The sequence below is a fragment of the Podarcis vaucheri genome (assembly GCF_965113315.1).
Source record: "Podarcis vaucheri genome assembly, chromosome: 4".
Taxonomy (NCBI): domain Eukaryota; kingdom Metazoa; phylum Chordata; class Lepidosauria; order Squamata; family Lacertidae; genus Podarcis; species Podarcis vaucheri.
The window spans coordinates 10,002,104-10,025,739 of record NC_138762.1 but is presented as its reverse complement, the minus strand read 5'-3'; the positions used below and the strand labels follow the sequence as shown (position 1 = coordinate 10,025,739).

At 44.9% G+C, this 23,636-nt stretch overlaps 1 protein-coding gene and 1 long non-coding RNA gene across 2 annotated transcripts in view; one reads left to right on the top strand and one right to left on the bottom strand.

Annotated features, from left to right (window-relative positions):
* The window catches only part of LOC309530625, a 419,691-nt gene that overhangs the window by 338,882 nt on the left and 57,173 nt on the right, over positions 1–23,636 (top strand). The window lies entirely within an intron of this gene.
* UVRAG (UV radiation resistance associated) overlaps positions 1–23,636 on the bottom strand; it is a 90,424-nt gene that overhangs the window by 20,598 nt on the left and 46,190 nt on the right. The window contains exons 10-12 of the mRNA XM_082219296.1: positions 23,494–23,581; positions 22,804–22,864; positions 20,301–20,466 (exon numbers count right to left, since the gene is read on the bottom strand). Coding sequence (XP_082075422.1) covers positions 20,301–20,466; positions 22,804–22,864; positions 23,494–23,581 — 315 coding nt within the window. The remainder of the gene's footprint in view (positions 1–20,300; positions 20,467–22,803; positions 22,865–23,493; positions 23,582–23,636) is intronic.

Below are 23,636 nucleotides of genomic sequence, written 5' to 3'. Positions count from 1 at the left end.
CCGTTTGTAAAAAAATAAACGAGATGCATCCTTAAAAAGAGTGTGCCTTATTCTAATAATAAAAGGCTTCCAGTTTTGAAATAATCTGTACTGCTTTCTTCGTTTTAGTTCCAATAAATAATCACTCTGCCATATTCATATTTATTGTTTTTCCATTCAGGAGTGGTAGGATTAGAGATTGTTTCTCAACATTTGGCACAGCATATTCTGAATGCTCCAGATAATTTATACACAAGCTAAAAGGCACAAGTCCTAAAACTAATCCTTGTGGAATTCTGATTTCTACATTCCTTAATGGGAGAACTGCCCATTTATTCCTATTCTCTGCTTCCTGGTTTAACCAGTTACTGATCCATTAAAGAACTTCCCCCTCTTATTCCATGATTGCTAAAGCTTACTTTTGTCCTCAGTGCAGTGGCTTTTAATTTTGCTGAACTTAAAAAATAATATCTACAAACATCAGAAAACTATTGATCAACAGGATCTACCAAGAGTCTTCAGGACAGCGCAGGATTACAATTTAAAACAGAAATTCAGTTCTGAAATGAGATCGTAATGCATGACAGAAGTTGTGTGTTATTAAACAATTTCTTTACAGCAACCAAGACAAAAACTATATTATTTCTAACAAGAGCCATTAAAGTCAAAGGTTTAACAGACGTCATTACAGTACACCAAAACGTCAAGGTCTCAGTTTTACAATACTTCAAATTCTTAATGGGTCACTTCAAGTTGAGAAGTATAAAATCACTCTAACCACCATATATCTAAGCTCGCCTTACTTAATAGTTCTATAAATCCAAGCTGTCTGCAGTGCAGGAAAATAAAACACACTTTAAAATGAACATACGTGCAGCGAGATTCCACTGCCTGCTGTTGTTGTATAAATCACATGGAATTTGTTTCTATATCTACTGAGTTACTTTATCCAACTGTAGCAGGATTTGGATTATAAAAGGATACAATTACAATTAATAGCACAAAATTCATTCAGCCTGGACAATAAATATGCCCTTTAAAAACATTGTGCAATTTGTTACGTGATAGTATTTCATTATGTTGCCGGGGGAAGAGTGATATTTGCTACAATTAGAAACAAAAAGCTTTTAAAAAAAGAACACGTAATGGTCGGACGATACAGAGGGCTCAACCGTTTCCTCCTACTTCATTTTAAGATAGCTTCGTATCGTTAAGTTAAAAAAAAAATCCTTTTAGTTTCTCTATTTTAGCGACCCTCCGCACTTCGTCAAACACGTGAGGGGAAAACCAGTGAATTTAAGAATATCGGCTTTAATTATCTGCACAATCGGAATGAATTTCAGGAACCAAATAGTCGTGTTGAAAAATACGCCTTTCGAGCCATCTGGTCCCCAAATGGCAACTAGGCATTCTGTTCTGGCAACTGTAACCCTGGATTAAGGAGCCATTTAGCACCCAGGTTTTATATCTGAGTTTCTAACATTGGTGGGAGCTAAATGACAACACAAAGGAAGATAATGTTCCAATGCTATCTATCTAGCTATCTATCTAGCTATCTACACACACAAAACCCCACTACTGATTCCTTCTCTTGGTTAATTTCTTTAAAAAAAAAACCCACCATGGTGGGCAAGCATCCGACTCGCCTATCTCTCATCCCTTCCCATGATTATGGTACAACCCAATACCAAATTCTTGAACCGTTATCAAGTGTCAAAACTTCGGCAATAGACAATATCTCGGCTGAAGCCTCCAGCCGCTGGGATCACATGCGAAGCAGAAGCGGTGAGCCAATTTCCTAACAACTCGCTTCCCCTTAAAAAGCGATGTGTTTTGTCCAGGAGCGTTCTCAAGCTCCAAATATTAAAAACAGAAGATCTAAAAAGCTTACTTCACCTGAGAAATATTCAGTGAAGTCAACGGGACTAGGCTGGCTCAATTTTTCTCCTTCTTCTCGTGGATTATTACTTTGTGGATAATAGCATTGTCCTGGCAGCGTAGCGATTCATTAACTATAAGCTCGGTATTTCTTAGCTCAGTGTTAACAGAAATGTAGGAGGATTCCTTAACAGTTTAGCATAGCAGAAGAAATTAACTAAGAACATCCTGCAATCTTTCTGTTTTAAGCCACCACACTTTTAAAGCCAAGAATGACTACAAAAGGATACCTTTGGTACAATCCATCTCCTGTTAACTAAGCTCACTTCTGCTATCCTAGGTTTTTTTTTGCTGACCTTAGACAAGCACTTCCCAAATCACACCCTCATTTCATTTCATAGCCACATGATGTTATTGGGCTAATCTCGACCTGTTCAGCATCACGGGACAGCTTCAATATTTGAAAAGGCTGTAATGAGTCTCCACAGGCCTCTTAGGTCAGTCAGATGTTAACTGTTAAAGTGAAGCTAAAAAGGATCTAGGTGCTATATTTTTTTAAAAAAAACCTTTCAGATACAAAGGTTTGCTCTTCCAGGTTCTCAAGCCTAAACATCTTTATTGCCAAGTTCTGTGATTTATGAACTTCTTTGTGTTCAGAGAGATCAATCTCATATGTACCAATAAGTTGGCGACTGGTTTTTCATATGTCCATGTATAGCCACCTGCCTTTAATCCAAACTATTTTTTTTAAGCTTAAGGAAATGATTGATTTTTAACCGTACCCACCTGTTTCTAATCTGACATGAAAAACATGTGGTTTAGATCCTGATTTTCCTCTAATCAGACTTTTTGCTTGCATTTCAAACTGAATTGAAGAAACCCCAGTAAGGAGCTGCAAATACACACACACACAAAACCGAGGGGTGGAATGGCTGAAAATGTAATGTTTCCAGTCACATCTTGAAAAGAAAGCTTCAGCAGCTGAAGCCCTGTGCACTCAAAGAAGGGATTACATTCCAATTCACGGTAAGAGATGCCAGGTGAAAATGGTTAGACTGAGCTTTTCTAGGGTGCCTCCTCAACCTGAGGTATTTGGGTTTCAGTAAAGTGCAAAGACCTGGTAGTCTCATGGCTAGCAATCCATTCCTCTGCGAGTGGAAAAAGGTACATGTTAGTAACAAGTTTCCTTGCCTGTCTCCCAGCTGTTGCCCTATGAGTTATATATCTGTAACATCTACTGTGCTTCAGGAAAACACGTACAGTGTTACAGACGGGATCCATTCCAGAGGCCCGTCCGTAATGTGAAATGCCCGCAACTCGAAGTGCTGTGTTTGCGCAGACACACAGCGCGATTTGGCAATTTGTGCATACACGAAGTGAGAGTTAGCGCTTCTGCGCATGCGGTGAAACCCAGAAGTAACCCGTTCCGGTACTTCCGGGTTGCCGCGGGACGCAACGCGAAAAGACGTAACATGAAGTGGACGCAAAATGAGGTATGACTGTAGTTTGCTTTTGACACCCAACTGGCTAACAGAGGGAGGGAGGGAGGGAGGGAGAAAGGCAGAGAGATTGTTCCTGTTCTAGTAAGTGCCACCAGGCACCATAACTTTATCTGTCTCATTTTGGGCTGGCTCCTCCTGCTCTGCCTGGTGAGTCTCCCTGCCTTTTGTCTTTCTCATCCTCAAATGGCTCCATGCATTTGGCTGTTAACTAGAAGGCTGGTGGTTTGAGCCCACTCAGGGAAGGCTGTGGGCAGGATTCCTGAATGGCAGGGGGTCAGACTAGATGACCCTCAAGATCCCTTCCAACTCTGATTTGAACTTCCCACTTGGGGTTTAAAATGTATTCCTTTCCTTACCTAACACTCAAAGAACTTAAAGAGCTCCCCAAAATGATCAAAGTGTTCCATATCAGACCTGCATAGCAATTTTTCCCCCGCCTGCAAAATATAATAATAATAATAATAATAATAATAATAATAATAATAATAATAAGAAGAAGAAGAAGAAGAAGAAGAAGATGATCTTTATTGTCATTGCCCCCTTCGGGGACAACGAAATTACTTGACTGCTCCATAAAAACACTAATTAAACAATACAATATAATACAGCAAGGGAGATTAGATGACTTTCAAAGTCCAGGCTTCCCATTCAGGGCCGAGATCGCTCTGGAGAAGAAGCTGTTCTTAAGATGGCTCGTTCTTGTCTTCATCGTCCTGTATCTCCGTCCCGACGGCAGGAGCTCGAAGAGACACTGACCAGGATGCGATGGATCTTTTACTATGTCCAGTGCCTTCCTATGGCACCTTGTGGCATAAATCTGCTCTAAGGTGGAGAGTGGGCAGCCAACAATGCTCTCTGCTGCCTTAACAACCCTGCACAACCCCATCCTGTCCTGGGTAGTACAGCTTCCGTACCACACACATAAGCCATAAGTGAGCACGCTCTCAATGGCACAGTGATAGAAGGCAAGCAGCAGTTTCTGCGGTAGATGGTTTTTCCTTAGTATTCTCAAAAAGTACAGTCTCTGCTGCGCCTTCTTCACAAGCCCCCTTGTGTTGACACTCCAGGACAGATCCTCTTGTAATTCAATGCCCAAAAATCTGAACGTTGTTACCCTCTCCACACAGACCCCATCAATCAAAAGTGGCTGGACGTTGCTCTTCTGTCTCCTGAAGTCCACCACAAGCTCCTATATAGTTTTTAAAAGCTGGGAAGGGAAAACCTTACCCAAAGCGGCTTTAGAGCTGGGTGAACTAGAAGCAATTATATATAGCCTGCTTTAAACTACACAAAGACCTTGGTTGCCATTCTGCAAGTGACAGACACATACACATAAACTTCACTGCACCAAAAACTACCAAGTCATTATTTAGTAATTCTGCATTTGTAAAATGCTTTGCAGTCTGTATCTTGCTTGTCTCGTGCTGGTCTCAATTATACAGATAGAAATCTAGAGCTGAAACTTGTGACTTACCCCAAGGCCACAAAGCAAGCTCACAAAACAGGTGGGACAAATCCAGCCTCAACAGCTACTCTTCAGTGACTAGAATGTGGGCAACCTGTAGTCCTCTAGACTCCCATCAGCTCCAGCTAGCATGGTCGCTGGCGAGGGATGATTGTTCATTCTCACCCTAGACTACAGAGTATTTTAGAGCCACTGCTTTAAGTAATTCTAGCTTGAAAACTGGATGTGGAGCCTCCTTTCTGGCCCTCTAGCCCCAAAACTGTTGCACCACAGCCAAAAACATGCTCAATCCACATCTATCTATAACAAGTCAACTTAGTTGTGGGTCATTAATCACATATCAGCATATTGCCCAGGCATGCAGTCTGCAACTAGGTGGCCAGCTTGAATGGCAATGGCAAAGCAATCCTTTTGACTTCCTCTAAAAATAGTGCCTTCCACTTAAATTTTAAAACTGTTCTTCATAAGATATCGTAGTATTCGTAAGCTGCAGCACTAGTTAATACCCCTGCAGCAAAAGGGAGCCAGCCCTCAACTCTAAACGAGAAGCCAACAGTTCAGGAATACTCACTAGCACACGCTTGAATTATACCAATTAGAGTGGTCGAATTCTGGGGCCTCGGCCAATTGACCTAATTACCCATGCAGCTTGGGAAAGCCTGGGCTCATTTCAAGTCTACAAGAGACCGGATATAGTTGAAATACCTAATCCCTGAGAGGTCACGAGGGTTAAAACTACTTAAGTACGAAATTTGGAACCACTTGAAAATTGCTATAATTCCTGATTAGCAGTATTGATACTGTGAGTGATTGCTTAGATTATGGAAGAATTTTACAAACTAGGGCTAAGTAGGCCACAGTCACGTTATTTTTGGTTTGATATATTATACGTGCCCTTGAGCATCGTCTGCTGGAGGCGTATTATTTTGCACACGCTCCCCCTCCCCCCCCCGAGATTTCAGAACTACTGAAAGAATACTTCCATTACCATAGCAGAGTTAAAGTGTATTATTATTTTAATACATAATAAAAAAATATTAAGTAGAAGACTTAGGTTTCCGTAACATTTTCCAGAGCTGACTCAAGTAACTTGAAGCTACTTGTACTCAGAATAAACTCCATCAGCAAGTTCCCTTCTACTATGGAGATGTGTGGCCTGGTACTCTCGTGATGCATCAGATCAATGGGTAGTGTTAAGGAAAAAATCTAGGTGGTGAGGCTGCTCAGTCCCCCAGCTGGTCGGGCAGAGCCCGCGGGTCCCTGTGGAATAAAGGAAGGATTCCAGCCAACCGGAGCAAACAGCTGTAGACCAAAGTTTATTGCGCAACAGGTTCAAAGAGCAAATTTGAACCCCGAGGATGGGGTGACAAAGACTTTTAAAAATTTCCCACCATATCCCAGAATACAGTTCATACAGCATCATTGCTACATCACTGACATGTCACAAAAGGGGAGGGGTTAACCTTGGCAAACATGTCCAGACAAGTCCTTGGTACAAGATTAGCATAAGCAGACATGGCAGGGAAAGACTCAGGTATAAGATTAACATAGACAAATATGTCTTAAGTACCCACCACCCAAAAGTACAATAGAAGTTCCTTTGCATGTCTGGAGCCTGAGGCGAGTCAGGTGATGAGATTTGGCTTCCTTTGGCTAACAATGAGCCCAGCAATTGTCACCTCTGGGAACTTCCTGGAGTCCTTTTTCAAGGGGAAAATAGCTTTGGAATGGAGGAAACTGGGAAAGGAGATGATTTTATATTATTTTTTAAGCTAGGTAACTTCCCTGAGCTGTCAAGCTGAAAGGATACATTCAGGCATAATATTTGTAATATTTAACTTTAAAGATGTACCCCCCCCCGGTAATTTCCGTAACAGTTGGAAAGGAAGTCAGACACATGCGTGTTCACTCACCTAAACCAACACATGCATCTGTTCCTAGATGCCGATCATGGCGCCGCACACTGTCTTTCCAAACATGGGGAAAAAAATTGGTTCTAAAAAAAATGTAATGTACGAAGCAAACCAGAGAGGTGTCTTGTGAAATAAGTGCTATATGGGTGACAGATACAGAAGGCAGGAATAGTCAAGCTAAGGTTTGCCTCCGCACACAGATGAAACAACATGAGACTAGAAGATATGGACAGAGATCCTCACAGAAGAAAAAGTTCAGTCCCAGACTGAGAAACACTAGAAAAGAATGAAGAATCACCACAATGCACACCCACCTCTCACACTAGGAAAGGCTTTATGAAGTCTGAAAATAGAACAAGGAGAATTTTAAGTGACTCAAATGTATTTATCCCACATATTACCATACTGGCCTGAATATAAGCCACACTTTTTCCAAATTCCGACCATGAAAAGTTAGAGCGCGGCTTAAATTTGCAACCTTACAAAAATTGGCTTTGACGATATCGCTATAGGATTTTCTTCTACATTTACGGGTGTGAATGCCTACAGAATTTTAAGGGAGTGGCTTACCGTATTTTTCGCCCTATAGGACGCACTTTTTCCCCTCCAAAAATGAAGGGGAAATGTGGGTGCGTCCTATGGGGCGAATGCAGGCTTTCGCTGAAGCCTGGAGAGCGAGAGGGGTTGGTGCACACCGACCCCTCTCGCTCTCCAGGCTTCAGGAGAGCCCCAGCGCCAGCCCCACAAGGTCGGGGGACAGAGGGAGGCGGAACGCCGCCATCCCGCTGTCTCCCAAAGTGGTTTGGAGGCTGACGGTGGGGAGAAGAGTGCTTCTCCCCGCTGCCTGCCCCACCACTCCAGGGACAGCAGGGAGACGCAGCGTGTCTTCCTACTGTCCCCGGACCTGATCTCAAGGCGGGCGGCGGGGAGAAGAGCGCTTCTCCCCGCTGCCTGCCCCACAAGCTCCAGGGACAGCAGGGAGACGCATCGCGTCTTCCTGCTGTCCCCGGACCTGATCTCAAGGCGGGCGGCGGGGAGAAGAGTGCTTCTCTCCGCTGCCTGCCCCACAAGCTCCAGGGACAGCAGGGAGATGCAGCGCGTCTTCCTGCTGTCCCCGGACCTGATCTCAAGGCGGGCGGCGGGGAGAAGAGCGCTTCTCTCCGCTGCCTGCCCCACAAGCTCCAGGGACAGCAGGGAGATGCAGCGCGTCTTCCTGCTGTCCCCGGACCTGATCTCAAGGCGGGCGGCGGGGAGAAGAGCGCTTCTCCCCGCTGCCTGCCCCACAAGCTCCAGGGACAGCAGGGAGACGCAGCGCGTCTTCCTGCTGTCCCCGGACCTGATCTCAAGGCGGGCGGCGGGGAGAAGAGCGCTTCTCCCCGCTGCCTGCCCCACAAGCTCCAGGGACAGCAGGGAGACGCAGCGCGTCTTCCTGCTGTCCCCGGACCTGATCTCAAGGCGGGCGGCGGGGAGAAGAGCGCTTCTCCCCGCTGCCTGCCCCACAAGCTCCAGGGACAGCAGGGAGACGCAGCGCGTCTTCCTGCTGTCCCCGGACCTGATCTCAAGGCGGGCGGCGGGGAGAAGAGCGCTTCTCCCCGCTGCCTGCCCCACAAGCTCCAGGGACAGCAGGGAGATGCAGCGCGTCTTCCTGCTGTCCCCGGACCTGATCTCAAGGCGGGCGGCGGGGAGAAGAGCGCTTCTCCCCGCTGCCTGCCCCACAAGCTCCAGGGACAGCAGGGAGATGCAGCGCGTCTTCCTGCTGTCCCCGGACCTGATCTCAAGGCGGGCGGCGGGGAGAAGAGCGCTTCTCCCCGCTGCCTGCCCCACAAGCTCCAGGGACAGCAGGGAGATGCAGCGCGTCTTCCTGCTGTCCCCGGACCTGATCTCAAGGCGGGCGGCGGGGAGAAGAGCGCTTCTCCCCGCTGCCTGCCCCACAAGCTCCAGGGACAGCAGGGAGATGCAGCGCGTCTTCCTGCTGTCCCCGGACCTGATCTCAAGGCGGGCGGCGGGGAGAAGAGCGCTTCTCCCCGCTGCCTGCCCCACAAGCTCCAGGGACAGCAGGGAGACGCAGCGCGTCTTCCTGCTGTCCCCGGACCTGATCTCAAGGCGGGCGGCGGGGAGAAGAGCGCTTCTCCCCGCTGCCTGCCCCACAAGCTCCAGGGACAGCAGGGAGATGCAGCGCGTCTTCCTGCTGTCCCCGGACCTGATCTCAAGGCGGGCGGCGGGGAGAAGAGCGCTTCTCCCCGCTGCCTGCCCCACAAGCTCCAGGGACAGCAGGGAGATGCAGCGCGTCTTCCTGCTGTCCCCGGACCTGATCTCAAGGCGGGCGGCGGGGAGAAGAGCGCTTCTCCCCGCTGCCTGCCCCACAAGCTCCAGGGACAGCAGGGAGATGCAGCGCGTCTTCCTGCTGTCCCCGGACCTGATCTCAAGGCGGGCGGCGGGGAGAAGAGCGCTTCTCCCCGCTGCCTGCCCCACAAGCTCCAGGGACAGCAGGGAGATGCAGCGCGTCTTCCTGCTGTCCCCGGACCTGATCTCAAGGCGGGCGGCGGGGAGAAGAGCGCTTCTCCCCGCTGCCTGCCCCACCACTCAGGGGACAGCAGGGAGATGCAGTGCATCTCCCCGCTGTCCCCGGACTTGATCTCAAGGCGGGCTTCTCCCTGCTGCCTGCCCCACAAGCTCCAGCAATGCCAACAATGTGCATATGCACCAAATTCCACTTCTAACTCGTTTTTTTGTTGTTTAGCCAGTACAAAAACAAAGTAGGTTGTAGACAAGCAGAGACAAAAATTTAGCTGTGGAAAAGACGCCCAATCAACTAGCAGCAGGGGTGTAGTCTTAAGTAAATTTCCTAGAGTTTATGAGGGGCCGTTAACAAGGAAATATAGCAAATATATATATGTGTGTAAAGTACTTGATGAAAATGACTCCCGCCCCCCCGCTCCCCCCCCCGAGGCACATAGTGGGCTATGAACATGGAGAGGCTGAGAAATTTATGAAAGAAATTAGCCTTGTAATATTATATCAACAGACATGCAATATAAAAATGGAAGCCAGGCTTGCAGCTAACTTTATCATGAATTGCCCATTAAGGAATCTTAAACTTCTGCATATGATCTGAGAGGGCTGTACAGCAACCAGTAGCACACAATAATTCATACCATATTTCATCTCTAGAAGTTACGGAGATTTGCAAGCAACAGACCCCCAGTATAGTCTCTCACTAGCTTTATGGCCCAGCCTTGCTAAAGTGCCATCAGAGCTTTCAGCCCAAACATTCTGCTTTAAAGACAGCCACCAAGCTGCCCTCTGGCTGCTCTTGGCCAGAACCATAGCTGTCAACTTACAAATTTGAAATAAGGGACCAGCAGCCTCAAAAATAAGGGATCAGCAGCCAAAATAAGGGATTTTGGCTTCGCTTATACAGAAATCCGCCACTGATGGAGCCAGGCTGCTTTGACTGCGACTGACTGTGTTTTGCAGGGGGTTGGACTAGATGATCCTAAGGGTCTACAACACAAGAAGAGTGGCAGACAAAACTGATGAACGACGTCCAGATGGCAAAGCTTACAGGCAGAATTAGAAACCAGGAAGAGGACCTCTTTAATAAAGAATGGGGAAAGTTTATAATTTATTTGAAAAGCTATTGTAAAGAGTTACATACATTGGAAGGATTGACAGAAAACTTGTAGTAAAAATTTGAACTATGGATGGACAAATGATTTATAAAAATAGAGTTATGAAAGGGATGCAGAGGGGGAAATCACTACATTAAGATGCTGCACTGGTTGGTGGGTATGCTAAGCAGCACATCGGGGCTGCCGTCGTCCTGGCGCCAGGAGTTCCATCAGCCCTTCCCCACCCGAGACAGAGGGAGCTGCGGAGAGGGAGCCACGGCCGCTGAAGCGTCACCCTTCTGCGTCCCTCCCCATCCCCTCCTCTTCCTCCTCCCTCAGGCCGCCTCCTCAGCCACCGCCTCCGGCTTCCCCTGGCAGCGCTGTGGATGTCTCGCAAGAGAGGAGCTGCCTGCCCACTCGCCACCACCTGTCTCCTCACGACGCACCCGAGGGGGAAAAGAGGGAGCGGAGACGCGGCAGCTGGTGCGGACTCTCTCTCTTGCGGCAGAGGACCCCGAGCCACTGCTTCCCTCCCGAGCCGGGCGAGCATGAAACCCGGGAAATTTAAGGGACATCATCAATAAGGGACAGCAGCAGGATATGGCTCTGGGATAAGGGAGTTTCCCGGCAAATAAGGGACAGCTATAGCCAGAACCTGGGAGAGTCTGGAAGGTATGTTTTTTTTTTTTTTTTTATAATAATTTTTATTACATTTTTTACAGAAATAACAAAAAGATCAAAAAGTAAGAAGAAAAAAAAAGACCAGAAGGAAAGGAAAAAGAAAAACACGACCATTTCGATAACTCATTTCAAATTTCCATTGGACTTCCCCCATCCCTCGCAGAATGCATTTCTTAACAATAAATTTATCAGCAAATTATATCCTTATTTCGTATGTTTCTTTCTATTTTCAATTACAGTTTAAATTTAAATCTCTTGATCAATATATACTCTGAGCAATATACCATAATATCGTTTTTACCCATTTAAACCTTGGTTCTTTCATAAATCTTGTCAAATTTCATAAATAATTAAGTTTTGTTACTGGGGCTAGATTCCCAATCACACGACATCTTATGTTTCATATAACTTATAATACTTTTGCAAATAGTCTTTAAATTTTTTCCAGTCCTCCTCCATTGCTTCTTCTCCCAAGTCTCGAATCCTTGCAGTCATCTCGGCTAATTCCATGTAGTTCATCAGTTGCGTGTGCCAATCCTCCAGTGTGGGCAAATCTTGGGTCTTCCAATGCTTAGCGATAAGAATTCTTGCTGCTGTTGTAGCGTACATAAAAAAAGTTCTATCCTTTTTAGACACCTTCTGGCCGACAATGCCCAGAAGGAAGGCCTCTGGTTTCTTGGGAAAAGTGTACTTAAACACCTTTTTTAACTCATTATAGATCATCTCCCAGAAGGCCTTCAGTCTTGGGCAGGTCCACCAGAGGTGAAAGAATGTTCCCTCAGCTTCCTTGCATTTCCAACATTTGTTATCGGACAAATGGTAAATCTTAGCTAGCTTAACCGGGGTCATGTACCACCTGTATACCATTTTCATAATATTTTCTTTCAAAGCATTACATGCAGTAAACTTCATACCGGTGGTCCATAACCTTTCCCAGTCATCAGACATAATATTATAACCAATGTCCTGAGCCCATTTTATCATTGCTGATTTAACTGTCTCATCTTGAGTGTTCCATTTAAGCAGCAAGTTATACATTCTCGATAATAACTTGGTCTTTGGTTCAAGCAACTCTGTCTCAAGTTTCGATTTTTCCACCTGGAAACCTGTTTTTTTGTCTAGCTTAAAAACCTCATTAATTTGGGCATAATGCAGCCAATTTTGCACCTTATCCTTTAGTTTTTCAAAGCTCTGCAATCTCCAGTTACCTTCAATATTTTCTATTATTTCCCAATATTTCGGCCAGTAAGCCTCCATATTGGTTGTCTTCCGAGCTTTGGCCTCTATTGGTGAGATCCACCTCGGAGTTTTGCTTTCCAATAAGTCTTTGTATTTTTTCCAGACCATATATATTGCTTTTCTGACAATATGGTTTTTAAACATTCCATATGATTTACCCTTGTCATACCACAAGTACGCATGCCAACCTAACGAATTGTTGAAGCCTTCCAGATCTAGGACATCAGTGTTTTCTAATAGAATCCAATCTTTCATCCAGCAGAAGGCTGCCGCTTCATAGTATAGCCTTAGGTCCGGCAGGGCAAACCCCCCTCTCTCTTTTGCATCAGTTAATATCTTAAACTTTATTCGGGGCTTTTTGCCCTGCCAGACAAACCTAGAAATGTCCTTCTGCCACTTTCCAAAGCATTCCACTCTGTCCACAATCTGCAAGGCTTGAAACAAAAACAACATCTTTGGCAAAACGTTCATCTTTATAGCTGCAATTCGACCTAACAAGGATAATTTCAGTCTTGACCAAATTTCTAAATCTTTTTTAACTTCTAACCAACATTTCTCATAATTATCTTTAAATAGATTCAAATTCTTGGAAGACAGATTGACCCCCAGGTATTTCACTTTCTTAACAATATTTAGTTCTGTCTCTTTCTGAAACCCTTCTGTTTCCATGGCCGTCAAGTTTTTCCCTAAGACTTTAGTTTTTTGCTTGTTCAACTTAAAACCCGCCACCCGACCAAATTTCTGGATCAATTCTAAAACTCTTTTTGTACTGGGTTCTGGCTCCTGTAGTGTTAAAACCAGGTCATCTGCAAATGCTTTCAGTTTATATTGTTTCGCTCCGACCCGTATTCCTTGTACCTGCCGATCCTCCCTTATCATGTTCAGCAAAACCTCCAGGACTGAAATAAACAATAAGGGGGATAGGGGGCACCCCTGTCGTGTTCCTTTTTCAATATGAAGTTCTTCTGTCACCACATTGTTCACTATCAACTTAGCTTTTTGTTCTGAATAGATTGCTTCTATTCCATTCTCAAACCCCCTTCCCACTCCCATCCCTTCCAAATTTTTCTTCATAAATTTCCAGGAAATGTTATCAAAGGCCTTCTCCGCATCAATAAAGATCAATACTGCTTTGGTGTTAATATTTGTTTGTAAAAGTTCCAAGATATCAATAATGTTCCTGGTATTGTCAAACAAATGTCTGCCTGGGAGAAAGCCGGCCTGGTCTTTATGGATTATCTCATTTAATACTTTTTTAAATCTGTTGGCCAGAATATCCGCAAATATTTTATAATCCACATTTAGGAGTGAGATGGGACGGTAGTTCTTGAGTTGAGTCTTTTCAGTTTCCACTTTAGGTATCAATGTGATGAATGCTTCTTTCCACGTATCTGGTGCCTTCCCTCCCCCCATAATCTGGTTACAAACCTCCTCTAATGGTTGTATCAAATAGTCTTTTAACGTCCTATAATACTTGGAGGTAAGTCCATCAGGTCCTGGAGATTTGCCCAGCTGCATATTCTGAATGGCATCCTCGATTTCTTGTTGTGTTATTTTACAATTCAAGGTTGATCTCTTCTCTTGAGATATTTCTGGAAGACCATTTTCTTTCAAAAATTGTTCTATCTCGGTTACATCCTCGGGTCCTTGTGTATACAGCTTTTTAAAGTATTTCTGGAAACACTTTCTAATTTCTCCCGGTTTCTGAATGTTCTTTCCTTCAACTTCTAGATTGGTAACGTAGTTTAATTTTTGTCTCTTTTTCAACTGCCAAGCTAGCAGTTTCCCACATTTATTCGCCGATTCAAATGATCTTTGTTTCATTTGTTTAATTCTCCATTCCACTTCTTGGTTAATCAGTTGCGCATATTGTGACTGGTGGAATTTAATTTCTCTTAAGGTCTCTTTGGATTTTGGGTTTAATCTTAATTTTTTCTCGCCGTCTCTTATCTTCTCCAATATCTTGTCCTTTTTACCATTCCAGAGTTTTTTCTTAATCGTATTCTGTTGTATCAGAAACCCTCTCATAACAGCTTTGCTCGCGTCCCAGATTGTTCTTTTTTCCACCGAGGTGTTCAAGTTGATTTCAAAATAGTCCTTTAAAGCTTTTTGGGCCTTCTTTACAATCTCTTGATCTCTTAGCAGGTTGTCATTCATTTTCCATCTGAAGGAGTCGGCAGTAGTAAATCTCATTTCCATTTTCAGAGCGTTATGGTCGGAGCAAGTCTTTGGGCAGATTTCTATTTTTGTGGTCTTAGGTGCCAGCCCTCTAGTTGTCCAAATTTGGTCGATCCTTGTCCATGACAGGTGGGCCTCAGAAAAGAAAGTTCCTTCTTTACCTAGGGGGTTTCTCGTCCTCCATGAGTCAATTAAATCCATATTGTCAGTTAGTTCAAAGAAAGTTTTTGGTAGTCTTCCATCTTTAGTCAAATTCTGGTTCTGTGACTTATCCATAAAAGTAGAGACAACCCCATTCATGTCTCCCATCATAATGATGTTAGAATAGTCCAGATAGTCCAATAATGTCTCATGCAGCTTCTTATAAAATTCTGATTTCCCCTCGTTTGGTGCATAAATTCCTAATATCAAAATTTTCTCTCCTTGGGTTGAAATCTCAATAGCCAGGATTCTTCCTTGTTCATCTTTAAACAAAAGTTTCGGTGAAAGAGTCTCTTTGGCGTAAATCACCACGCCTCTCTTCTTGACTCTGTCTGATGAGATAAATTCTTGGCCTAATCTTTTATTTGTTAACACCTTCCTGTGTACCCTTGTCACATGGGTTTCTTGCAAACAAATTATATCCAAATTCTCTTTCTTTAGGATATGGAAGATCCGTTTGCGTTTTTCTGGGGAATTCGCGCCATTAATGTTCCAACTATACAGCTGCAGAGACATCTTGTATCAATCTGTTGTTACTCTTGTGGGGTGTCCTCTTTTTTGTCCAAGTCCGAAGGTGGTAACTCTTTCCCTAACTCTGGTGGTGGCCAAATAGCTGCTCCTTTCTGTAGGTCTTCTCCGTGATCGTGTAGGAACTTCTGGCAATCCTCTTTCGTTTTGATTTTTATCTTCTTTCCTTTGTGTTTAAATAAGACACCTTGTGGGAACTCCCACCTGTAAGGTATTCCGTTACCTCTCAAAAGTCCAGTTAGGTCAGTGTAGTTGGCTCTTAGATCCAGTAATTGTTTAGGGATATCTTTGTAAATTTGTGCTCTTCTATCCTGGATCACAAGTGCTTTATTGAAGTGTAAATCAAGTAGCTTGTCTCTCTCCTGTTTAGTCCTTAAAATAATCAAACAGTCTCTAGGCCTGTCCTTCCCAACGACTCTTCCCAATCTAAATGCAGTCGTTATTTTGAAATCTGTGTCTTGGTTTATACCCCAGAATTTGGAAAATTCTGCCGTTAAAAAGCCGGTCAAATCCTCTTTCTCAATCTCTGGGATAGAGCGTAATCTCAGGTTATTTTCCCTGTTTCGCAGTTCCACCAAAGACAGGTAGGCCTGCTGGTCTGTAATATGTTTGTGGAGCGGTCTTACCTCTCCTTTCAGTTCCTCCACTCCTTTGGCTGCAGCCTCTGCTTTTCCAATCGCAGCCTCCGCCAATTTTCGATTTTCAGATGTTGCGTCGTTTAAGTTTCCAATATCTTGTGAATGCTTGGCCACCTGTTCCGAAAGTTTGGTAATTGAAGATGTGGCTAAGTCAATTTTTGCAGTTTGATCATCCACTTTTTTGTTCAAAATTGCGAATTGTTGTAACATTTCCTCTAAAAGAGTGTTAGATCCTCCCGATGCCATATCCTCACCTATTGGTTGTTCAGCTTCTTCAGCTGGTGTTGTTGGCGAGGGTGCAGTCTGTAAAACAGCAGGGACTGAAGATCTACGTCCCTGAGAAAACAGGGTTGTTTGTGTCAGTTTGCCTTTCCCTGCCTTCGACGCAACTCTTGTTTTTACCCTGTCGCTCATTCCACACCTGTCTTTGGATTCAAGGTCAGACTGTCAAAAGTTTCATGAGAAAGGCAGGCGCAAGCGTAAACAATCTAACCACAGAAAGACAAAGCAAAGTTGGTTCTCAGGAAATTGTAAGTCCCAAGTTCCACTAGAGGGAGTAATGTTGCAATTCAGGGAAGAAGAAACAAAATTTCAGACGCCATTAAAGTTCCTTAAGTTAAGTAAATTAACGATGATCCTTGGAAAAGACCTTTTCCCTCTAGCAGAGCTCTCACAGTGTTGCCATAAGTTTCTTAAAAGGTGCAAAGTACAGTTGTTTAATTGTATCCAACAGTAATGCCTCTAAGTGTCCATTTCAAATTTATAAGTGTATCCGCAAAGTAGCCTTTTGTCCCACTGCAAGTCCGGGACTGGGGGTTTTAAAGTCTTTAGAATTTAGAAAAGTCCAGCAGAGGAGAAAGTCCCCAAATAAGGTACAGAAAATAGCAAGGAAATAAAAGTAACTTGCCTGCTTCAGTTTCCGACTTTTCCGAACGTATGATGTCTCACTTTAAAATCTCTCCGCACTGCTTCCAGCTTGTCAAATCTTTGCTTTTGATCACTAGCATCCTCGGGAGACGGACTTCCTTTTTCTCGCCTCCCGCTTTCAGCCAAATTCATAAATTTGTAATCCAATTTTGAGTAAATCTTACTCACGAGTAGTTGGTTTGTAATCCAATGTAAAAGGAAGAAAGGTCGGCGCTCATCCGCAACAGCCGCGCGGCTTCACTCCCGCAGAAAGAGCGATGAATCCACAGCACCGCTTCCCCTCCGCGCTTCCGGAGCCCCTTACGGGGTCCCTTCTTCGTTTTGGGGGTCGCTCTAGGTGCCCGCCGGATCCCACGGCCACGAGCTCACTCTGCTCGTGGTTTTTCTTAGTGGGTCGTCGCTTTGCCGCAGCGAACGACCCTTTTCTGCGGAGCCCCTCTTCGCAGCGCAAAGAGGACCGCCATTGCTTGCTTCGCGCCGCCTCCGGAAGTCTCTGGAAGGTATGTTTTTAACCACGCTGGCCAAGGCACTGTTCAGCCTTTGCCCACCAAACCTGACCCACACCAAGCTTGCTATTCATACTATGACATTCTGCTGCCATGTGTGGATGGTACTCAAGACAAGCATCTGATGAACCTTATCGATTATTTTGATGCCATTTTTATTCCCAACTTTCCATGGTGCAGTAACATCATGCTGCAACATGGGCTGGGCTCGAGATAAACACAAGGTGTCCGGGGTGGCGCAGTGGTCTAAACCACAGAGCCTAGGGCTTGCCGATCGTAAGGCCGGCGGTTCGAATCCCCGCAACGGGGTGAGCTCCCGTTGTTCAGTCCCAGCTCCTGCCAACCTAGCAGTTCAAAAGCATGTCAAAGTTCAAGTAGATGAATAGGTACCGCTCTGGGGGGAAGGTAAACGGTGTTTCCGTATGCTGCTCTGGCTCGCCAGAAGCGGCTTAGTCATGCTGGCCACATGACCCAGAAGCTGTACGCCGGTTCCCTTGGCCTATAGAGCGAGATGAGCGCCGCAACCCCAGAGTCGGCCACGACTGGACTTAATGGTCAGGGGTCCTTTACCTTTACCTTAGTCATCACAGTATGCTGCTCAGCTAAGAACCCGGGTTAGTAACATTTAACAGGGCAGGTAGCAACTTTTCCACATAAAGTGCATTGCATTTCTCCACTCGTTTCAGGCCATCAAGATCTACCCTAATGAGACATATGGTTAATCACTCTGGGATACGGGGTTCTGGTCTGGGTAGGCCTTCGGTCTGAACCAGAAAGGCTCTTAGGCTCTTAAAACAGGGATAGTCAATGTGATGCCCTCCAGATCTTGTTGAACTCCAACTCCCATCAGACTCAGCCTTCAAGGTCAATGGTCACGGATGTTGGGAGTTTCAGTCCAAAAACATCAGGAGGGCTACTCTATCTTAAAACAAGACTAGCATAGAGCAGTGCCTCCTCATGCCGAAGATTCCCTCTTGGAAAACTCAGTGCATGCATTTCTCCAGGATTATCCAGGACTCCAGGATTACCCTATTAAAAGGTAAAGGTAAAGGACCCCTGGACGGTTAAGTCCAGTCAAAGGCGACTATGGGGTTGCGGAGCTCATCTCGCTTTCAGGCTGAGGGAGCCGGCGTTTGTCCACAGACAGCTTTCTGGGTCATGTGGCCAGCAGGACTAAACCGATTCTGGTGCAACAGAACACTGTGACGGAAGTTAGAGCGCACGGAAACGCAGTTTACCTTCCCACCGCAGTGGTACCTATTTATCTAATTGCACTGGTGTGCTTTCAAACTGCTAGGTTGGCAGGAGCTGGGACACAGCAATGGGAGCTCATCCCATTGTGGGGATTCGAATCACCAACCTTCTGATCAGCAAGCCCAAGAGGCTCAGTGGTTTAGACCACAGCGCCACCCACGTCCCTTATCACCCTATTAAGGTGTTTCCCACCAGGAAAGTTGACTGGTAACCCTAGGAATTTTGCCTTTTTCTGTGGCGTGTATTTGTTTTCTCTGATGCACCTCCAGTCCATTGGAGGCGAGAGGAAGGCGGGTGATCCCAGTGGACGGGGTGTAAGTTGTGAGGAAAGAATGACCTTGCCTTGGCTCACACGCTTGACTTTAGCCTTCACTATAAATATGTGGTTAAAGGGGAAATCCAACAATTCTAAGGGAAAAAAATATTTAGCATGACTGCCAATAAGCAGCAAAATGATACTTGCTCTGCTCAACAGTACACAAAGCACTTTAACGAAGGGTGAGGCAATCCTGCAAATCAGCCTGGTGGTGGTGAGTGCTATTTTATGAAAATGAAGCATTTTGCTAAAAGCACACTAAAAACACTTTTGCTCTTTATAGTCCTGCATCAGTGATTTATGAAACACAAGTAGAAGTGACTGAAACCTTTCTAGAAAGGTTATTGGAAGTGACTTTTTCTAAAATCATCTGACCCCCCCCCCCACCCTGTGCCTTCATATCCTTTCTTGACAGCGCACACAACCTCTGATCTTACGCTCTCCTGCAGAAAGCTCACTCTAGAGCAGTTTGAATGTTTGCAAACATTCCAAAAGGCAGAAAATAGGTTGAACCTCGGGTCCACACACAATCTGGCCATTTTAAACATGGGATTTAAAGTATTTTAGAGACTGCAATTGCATTCAATTATATTATGATATAATAAACATAATGTAATATAATAAACAATTTTATTGATTCATTATTTGTGTTCAATAGATTTTAAAAGGCTGTTTAAAAGACCCCTGACAGTTAAGTCTAGTCACTGACGACTCTGGGGTTGCGGCACTCAACTTGCTTTACAGGTCGAGGGAGCCAGCATTTGTCCGCAGACAGTTTTTCTGGGTCATGTGGCCAGCATGACTAAGCTGCTTCTGGCGAAACCAGAGCAGCACATGGAAACTCCGTTTACCTTCCCGCCAGAGCAGTACCTATTTATCTACTTGCATTTTTGACGTGCTTTCGAACTACTAGGTTGGCAGGAGCTGGGACCGAGAAATGGGAGCTCACTCCGTCGCGGGGATTCGAACCACCAGCCTTCAGATCAGCAAGCCCAAGAGGCTCAGTGGTTTAGACCACAGCGCCACCCGTTTGGCAAATAGTTAATATCACATTTGTAACCCTGTTCTTCCTCTGAGAATCCCTTGGCAGCATACCTGGGACTATCATGTTGTGTCCTCATGAGAGCATTGGGAATGGAACAGAACCCAGAATCTGTCCAGTCCAAGGACAACAGAAACATTCTTCACACTTGAGCACGCTGGAGAAAGCCAGCTTAGAGGTTCCTTGCATGCGCTCTAAGTGGCTCAAATGTTGAAGAGAAACATGTATGTAAGGAAACGCTGTTTGAAACAGCCAGCTCTGCCAGGTCTGGGTGCTAATGTTATTTGGTCCCAACATCTCACCAGAGAACAAAGCAAGGTGTCAGCCACAATTTTGGAAGGATTTTATGAAGTGCATCGGGTCGTGTGTGAAAAATAAGTTACTCTGACCAAGATCTGACAGCCCCCACCACAAAAACAAAACAAAAATAAAATACACTTACTCTCTCTCTTTCTCAGTCAGTTTATCGTTAATATTATCTTTGATTGCAGACCTGGAGCCCTTGTGAATTATTGGATACCTGAGTGGCACTTGCAGGAAGAAGGAAATCATGGAGACCAGATGAGCAGTGTAGCCCAAAGCAACAGCATTGCTGCCATCATCCTTTGCTGTAAAGGAGAGCAAGCACACAGTTCAGAGTCACTTCACTCCATTGAGGTCCAAACGGTGGCTCATTGCCATGCTTTGAGCTGGCTATTTCTTACTGCACAAAGCTCTTCAACTCTGTTGTGGGGTTTTTTAACTGGGGCACAGCAAATTAACACTGCAGGGGAAAAAATGAGCTGATAGACATGGGGCTAGACTGGATGATCCTTGGGGATTCCTTCCAATTCAATGATTCTATGGAGGGGTCAGCCCTATGGAGGGTTGTGTTGTTTCCCGGACCCTCCTAGCCACCTCTTGCCAAGGATGATCACAGCCAACCTCTTCTGATACCATATTTTCCGACACATCTAATAATAATAATAATAATAATAATAATAATAATAATAATAATAATAATAATTTATTTATACCCCGCCCTCCCCAGCCAGAGTCGGGCTCAGGGCGGCTAACACCAGTAAAATTACAGTAAAAACATAGGGGGGGGGAGAACCCAATTTAAAATACAGGATTAAAATGCAATTTAAAATGCAGCCCCATTTTAAAAGTAGCCCATAGATCAAAACCGTAAGGGGAGGGAAACATAAGGGTCAGACTGAGTCCAAACCAAAGGCCAGGCGGAACAGCTCTGTCTTGCAGGCCCTGCGGAAAGATGTCAAGTCCCGCAAGGCTCTAGTCTCTTGTGACAGAGCGTTCCACCAAGTCGGGGCCAGTACTGAAAAGGCCCTGGCCCTAGTTGAGACCAATCTAACCACCTTGCGGCTCGGGACCTCCAAAGTGTTGTCATTTGTGGACCTTAAGGTCCTCCGCGGGGCATACCAGGAGAGGCAGTTCCGTAGGTACGTGGGTCCTAGGCCGCATCTGTCACCAAGTGGAAGTTTCCCCCACTTCCAGTCTTAGCGATTCTTCCCCACCAGCTCGAAGCCCTCACTCTCACCTTAACCCATACATCCAAACTCCTCTGGGGGACAGGGGAGACTACCTCCTTCAGCCCACACTTCAGAATCCACCTTTCCTGAGAGAATATCTCCTCCTCTCCCACTCCTTCCCATTAGGGCACATGAGCTAACTATCCTGGCTTACAGATGTTCTCATCTCCCATGCATTTGGTTTTTAAAAAGAAAAAATATTCTGCTTTCCCCTTTTTTTAGGCTTTCTGAGAATCAGTCACACCCGGCTTCCATGAACTCATGCCAAGCTTTTGGTAAGCAGAGACAAGACATCCAAACTCAGGGGGGTGGGGTGGAGAGATTGCTCCCTTTATATAAAACGGGGAAGGGGAAAACATGTATTTCATTACAGCAAACTATTTCGGTGTCACGAATTAACCCCATCTTCTCCTGCCTGAATTTAAATTTCCACAACCTGTCTGGCGTTAACTTCCAGGAAATCATACGAAAGGCACTCTTTCAATGCAACCTGCCAATTTCGTTTCACCACATTCAATTTTCAGCTATGCCGTGGGGGCAGCTCACCTAATTCTATGTGACAAGTTTGCTGAGAACTGTAATCACTTCGCGGGCACTAGCAAACTGTGACAACCTAAAAAATGGGCTGTTAAAAACTTCTCGACACAAGGGGAGCCGTTGGACAGGACTGTAATAGAGCAAGGAATAGTATTTATTTACGAAGATTTTAAATTGGTGCATAAGATATCCCGTTTAGACAGCTACATCTGGGTGCATATTAGCATTTAACCTTTATTAAGGTCAGAAAAGAGCCATGTCACACGATAGTTTAGAAGATCTTTGACACACTGCTAACTCAGAATTCAATCATCTAAACCTTGGGAAGGCAAACTAAGGCCCGGGGGCCAGATCCAGCCCAATCACCTTCTCAATCCGGCCCATGGATGGTCCAGGAACCAGCGTTTTTTTACAGGAGTAGAATGTGTGCTTTTATTTAAAATGTATCTCTGGGTTATTTGTGCGGCATAGGAATCTGTTCATTTTTTTCCTTCCAAAATATAGTCTGGCCGCCTGCTGAAAAAGTTTGCAGACCCCTGATCTAAACTGATGCTCAATCCATACTGTGGAAAAGAAAAATGACTTCTATGTGACAAGGGAGAGAAGTTTTAGGAGGAAAATCACTACTATTCTTTCTTTTGCAATGTAATGAAGGTTCATATGGAAATCTGGGCTAGTAAGAAATGCTGCCAAGTAGCAACAATGATGGGCTTGCAAAAATGGGCAAACTACTGCAAGAAATCAAAGTGTGTCACTATTTAAACAATGGAATTCCCCACCCCCACCCCAACTGAAATTTGCTGTCTGGGTTTTTCTGCTGGCGTGCCTGCACAGGGCAATTAGGTATCAAAAGCAAGCAGGTAAATAGCCAATTACCTTGAAAGTCTTCAGAATTGGGCAACTTGACTCCACAAATAAAATAATCCTTTTGATCATTCTGTGGATTTAATAGCAGAAAGTGAGGTTGGAAGGCTGCCCGTGCGAGAATAAAAAACCCGAATTGTAAACAACAGTATCAAAATCTGAGCATGTAATGGAAGCAGGCAGGTCTTCGAATATGTGCCATGAACGTTTAGTGGGAAAGCTAGTCAGGAGAAATCAAAAGCCACGTTTCACTTTAGCATTCCTGATTTGACAGCAGCACTTTGCTTGCTGCCTTCATTACTTATATCGATGGCCCCATAAACACGCTCCTGGCCTAAAGGTATTCTTTGCTTCTGAGAACTGAAGGTGGGCCTATAGGAGAATCCTAGTGCAGAATATTTTAAGGGGTGATTGCTACATCGTGACATACCCTTAACAGAGGGATCATTGATCTCAGGCTCCTCAGTACGTCTGCTTCAGCTGGCAGCAGTTCCCCAGTGCATTGAGCACAGTTCTTTTCCAGCCCTGTGATCAGAGTTCTTTTTATCTGGAGATGGTGGAGCCTTACACATGCTATGGGTAGGGGCCGATCTGTAGGAGACTACAATATCTCTGGTTTGACATGCCGACGATTCCACAAATGAATGCGGTATCCCGACTACAACTTCTGATATTGGCGTTACTGGAGAATGTGATACTCACCAGATCAATAGGGTAAATATAGGAAAGCTCTGAAAGTAATTGCCTGCATCTGATGGTCAGCTGTGCATTGGTCTTCAAGAATTGCTCTCTGATGAAAAAGACAAAAATTCCCAATGCCCCATAAAATAGTAGTTTTAATTATG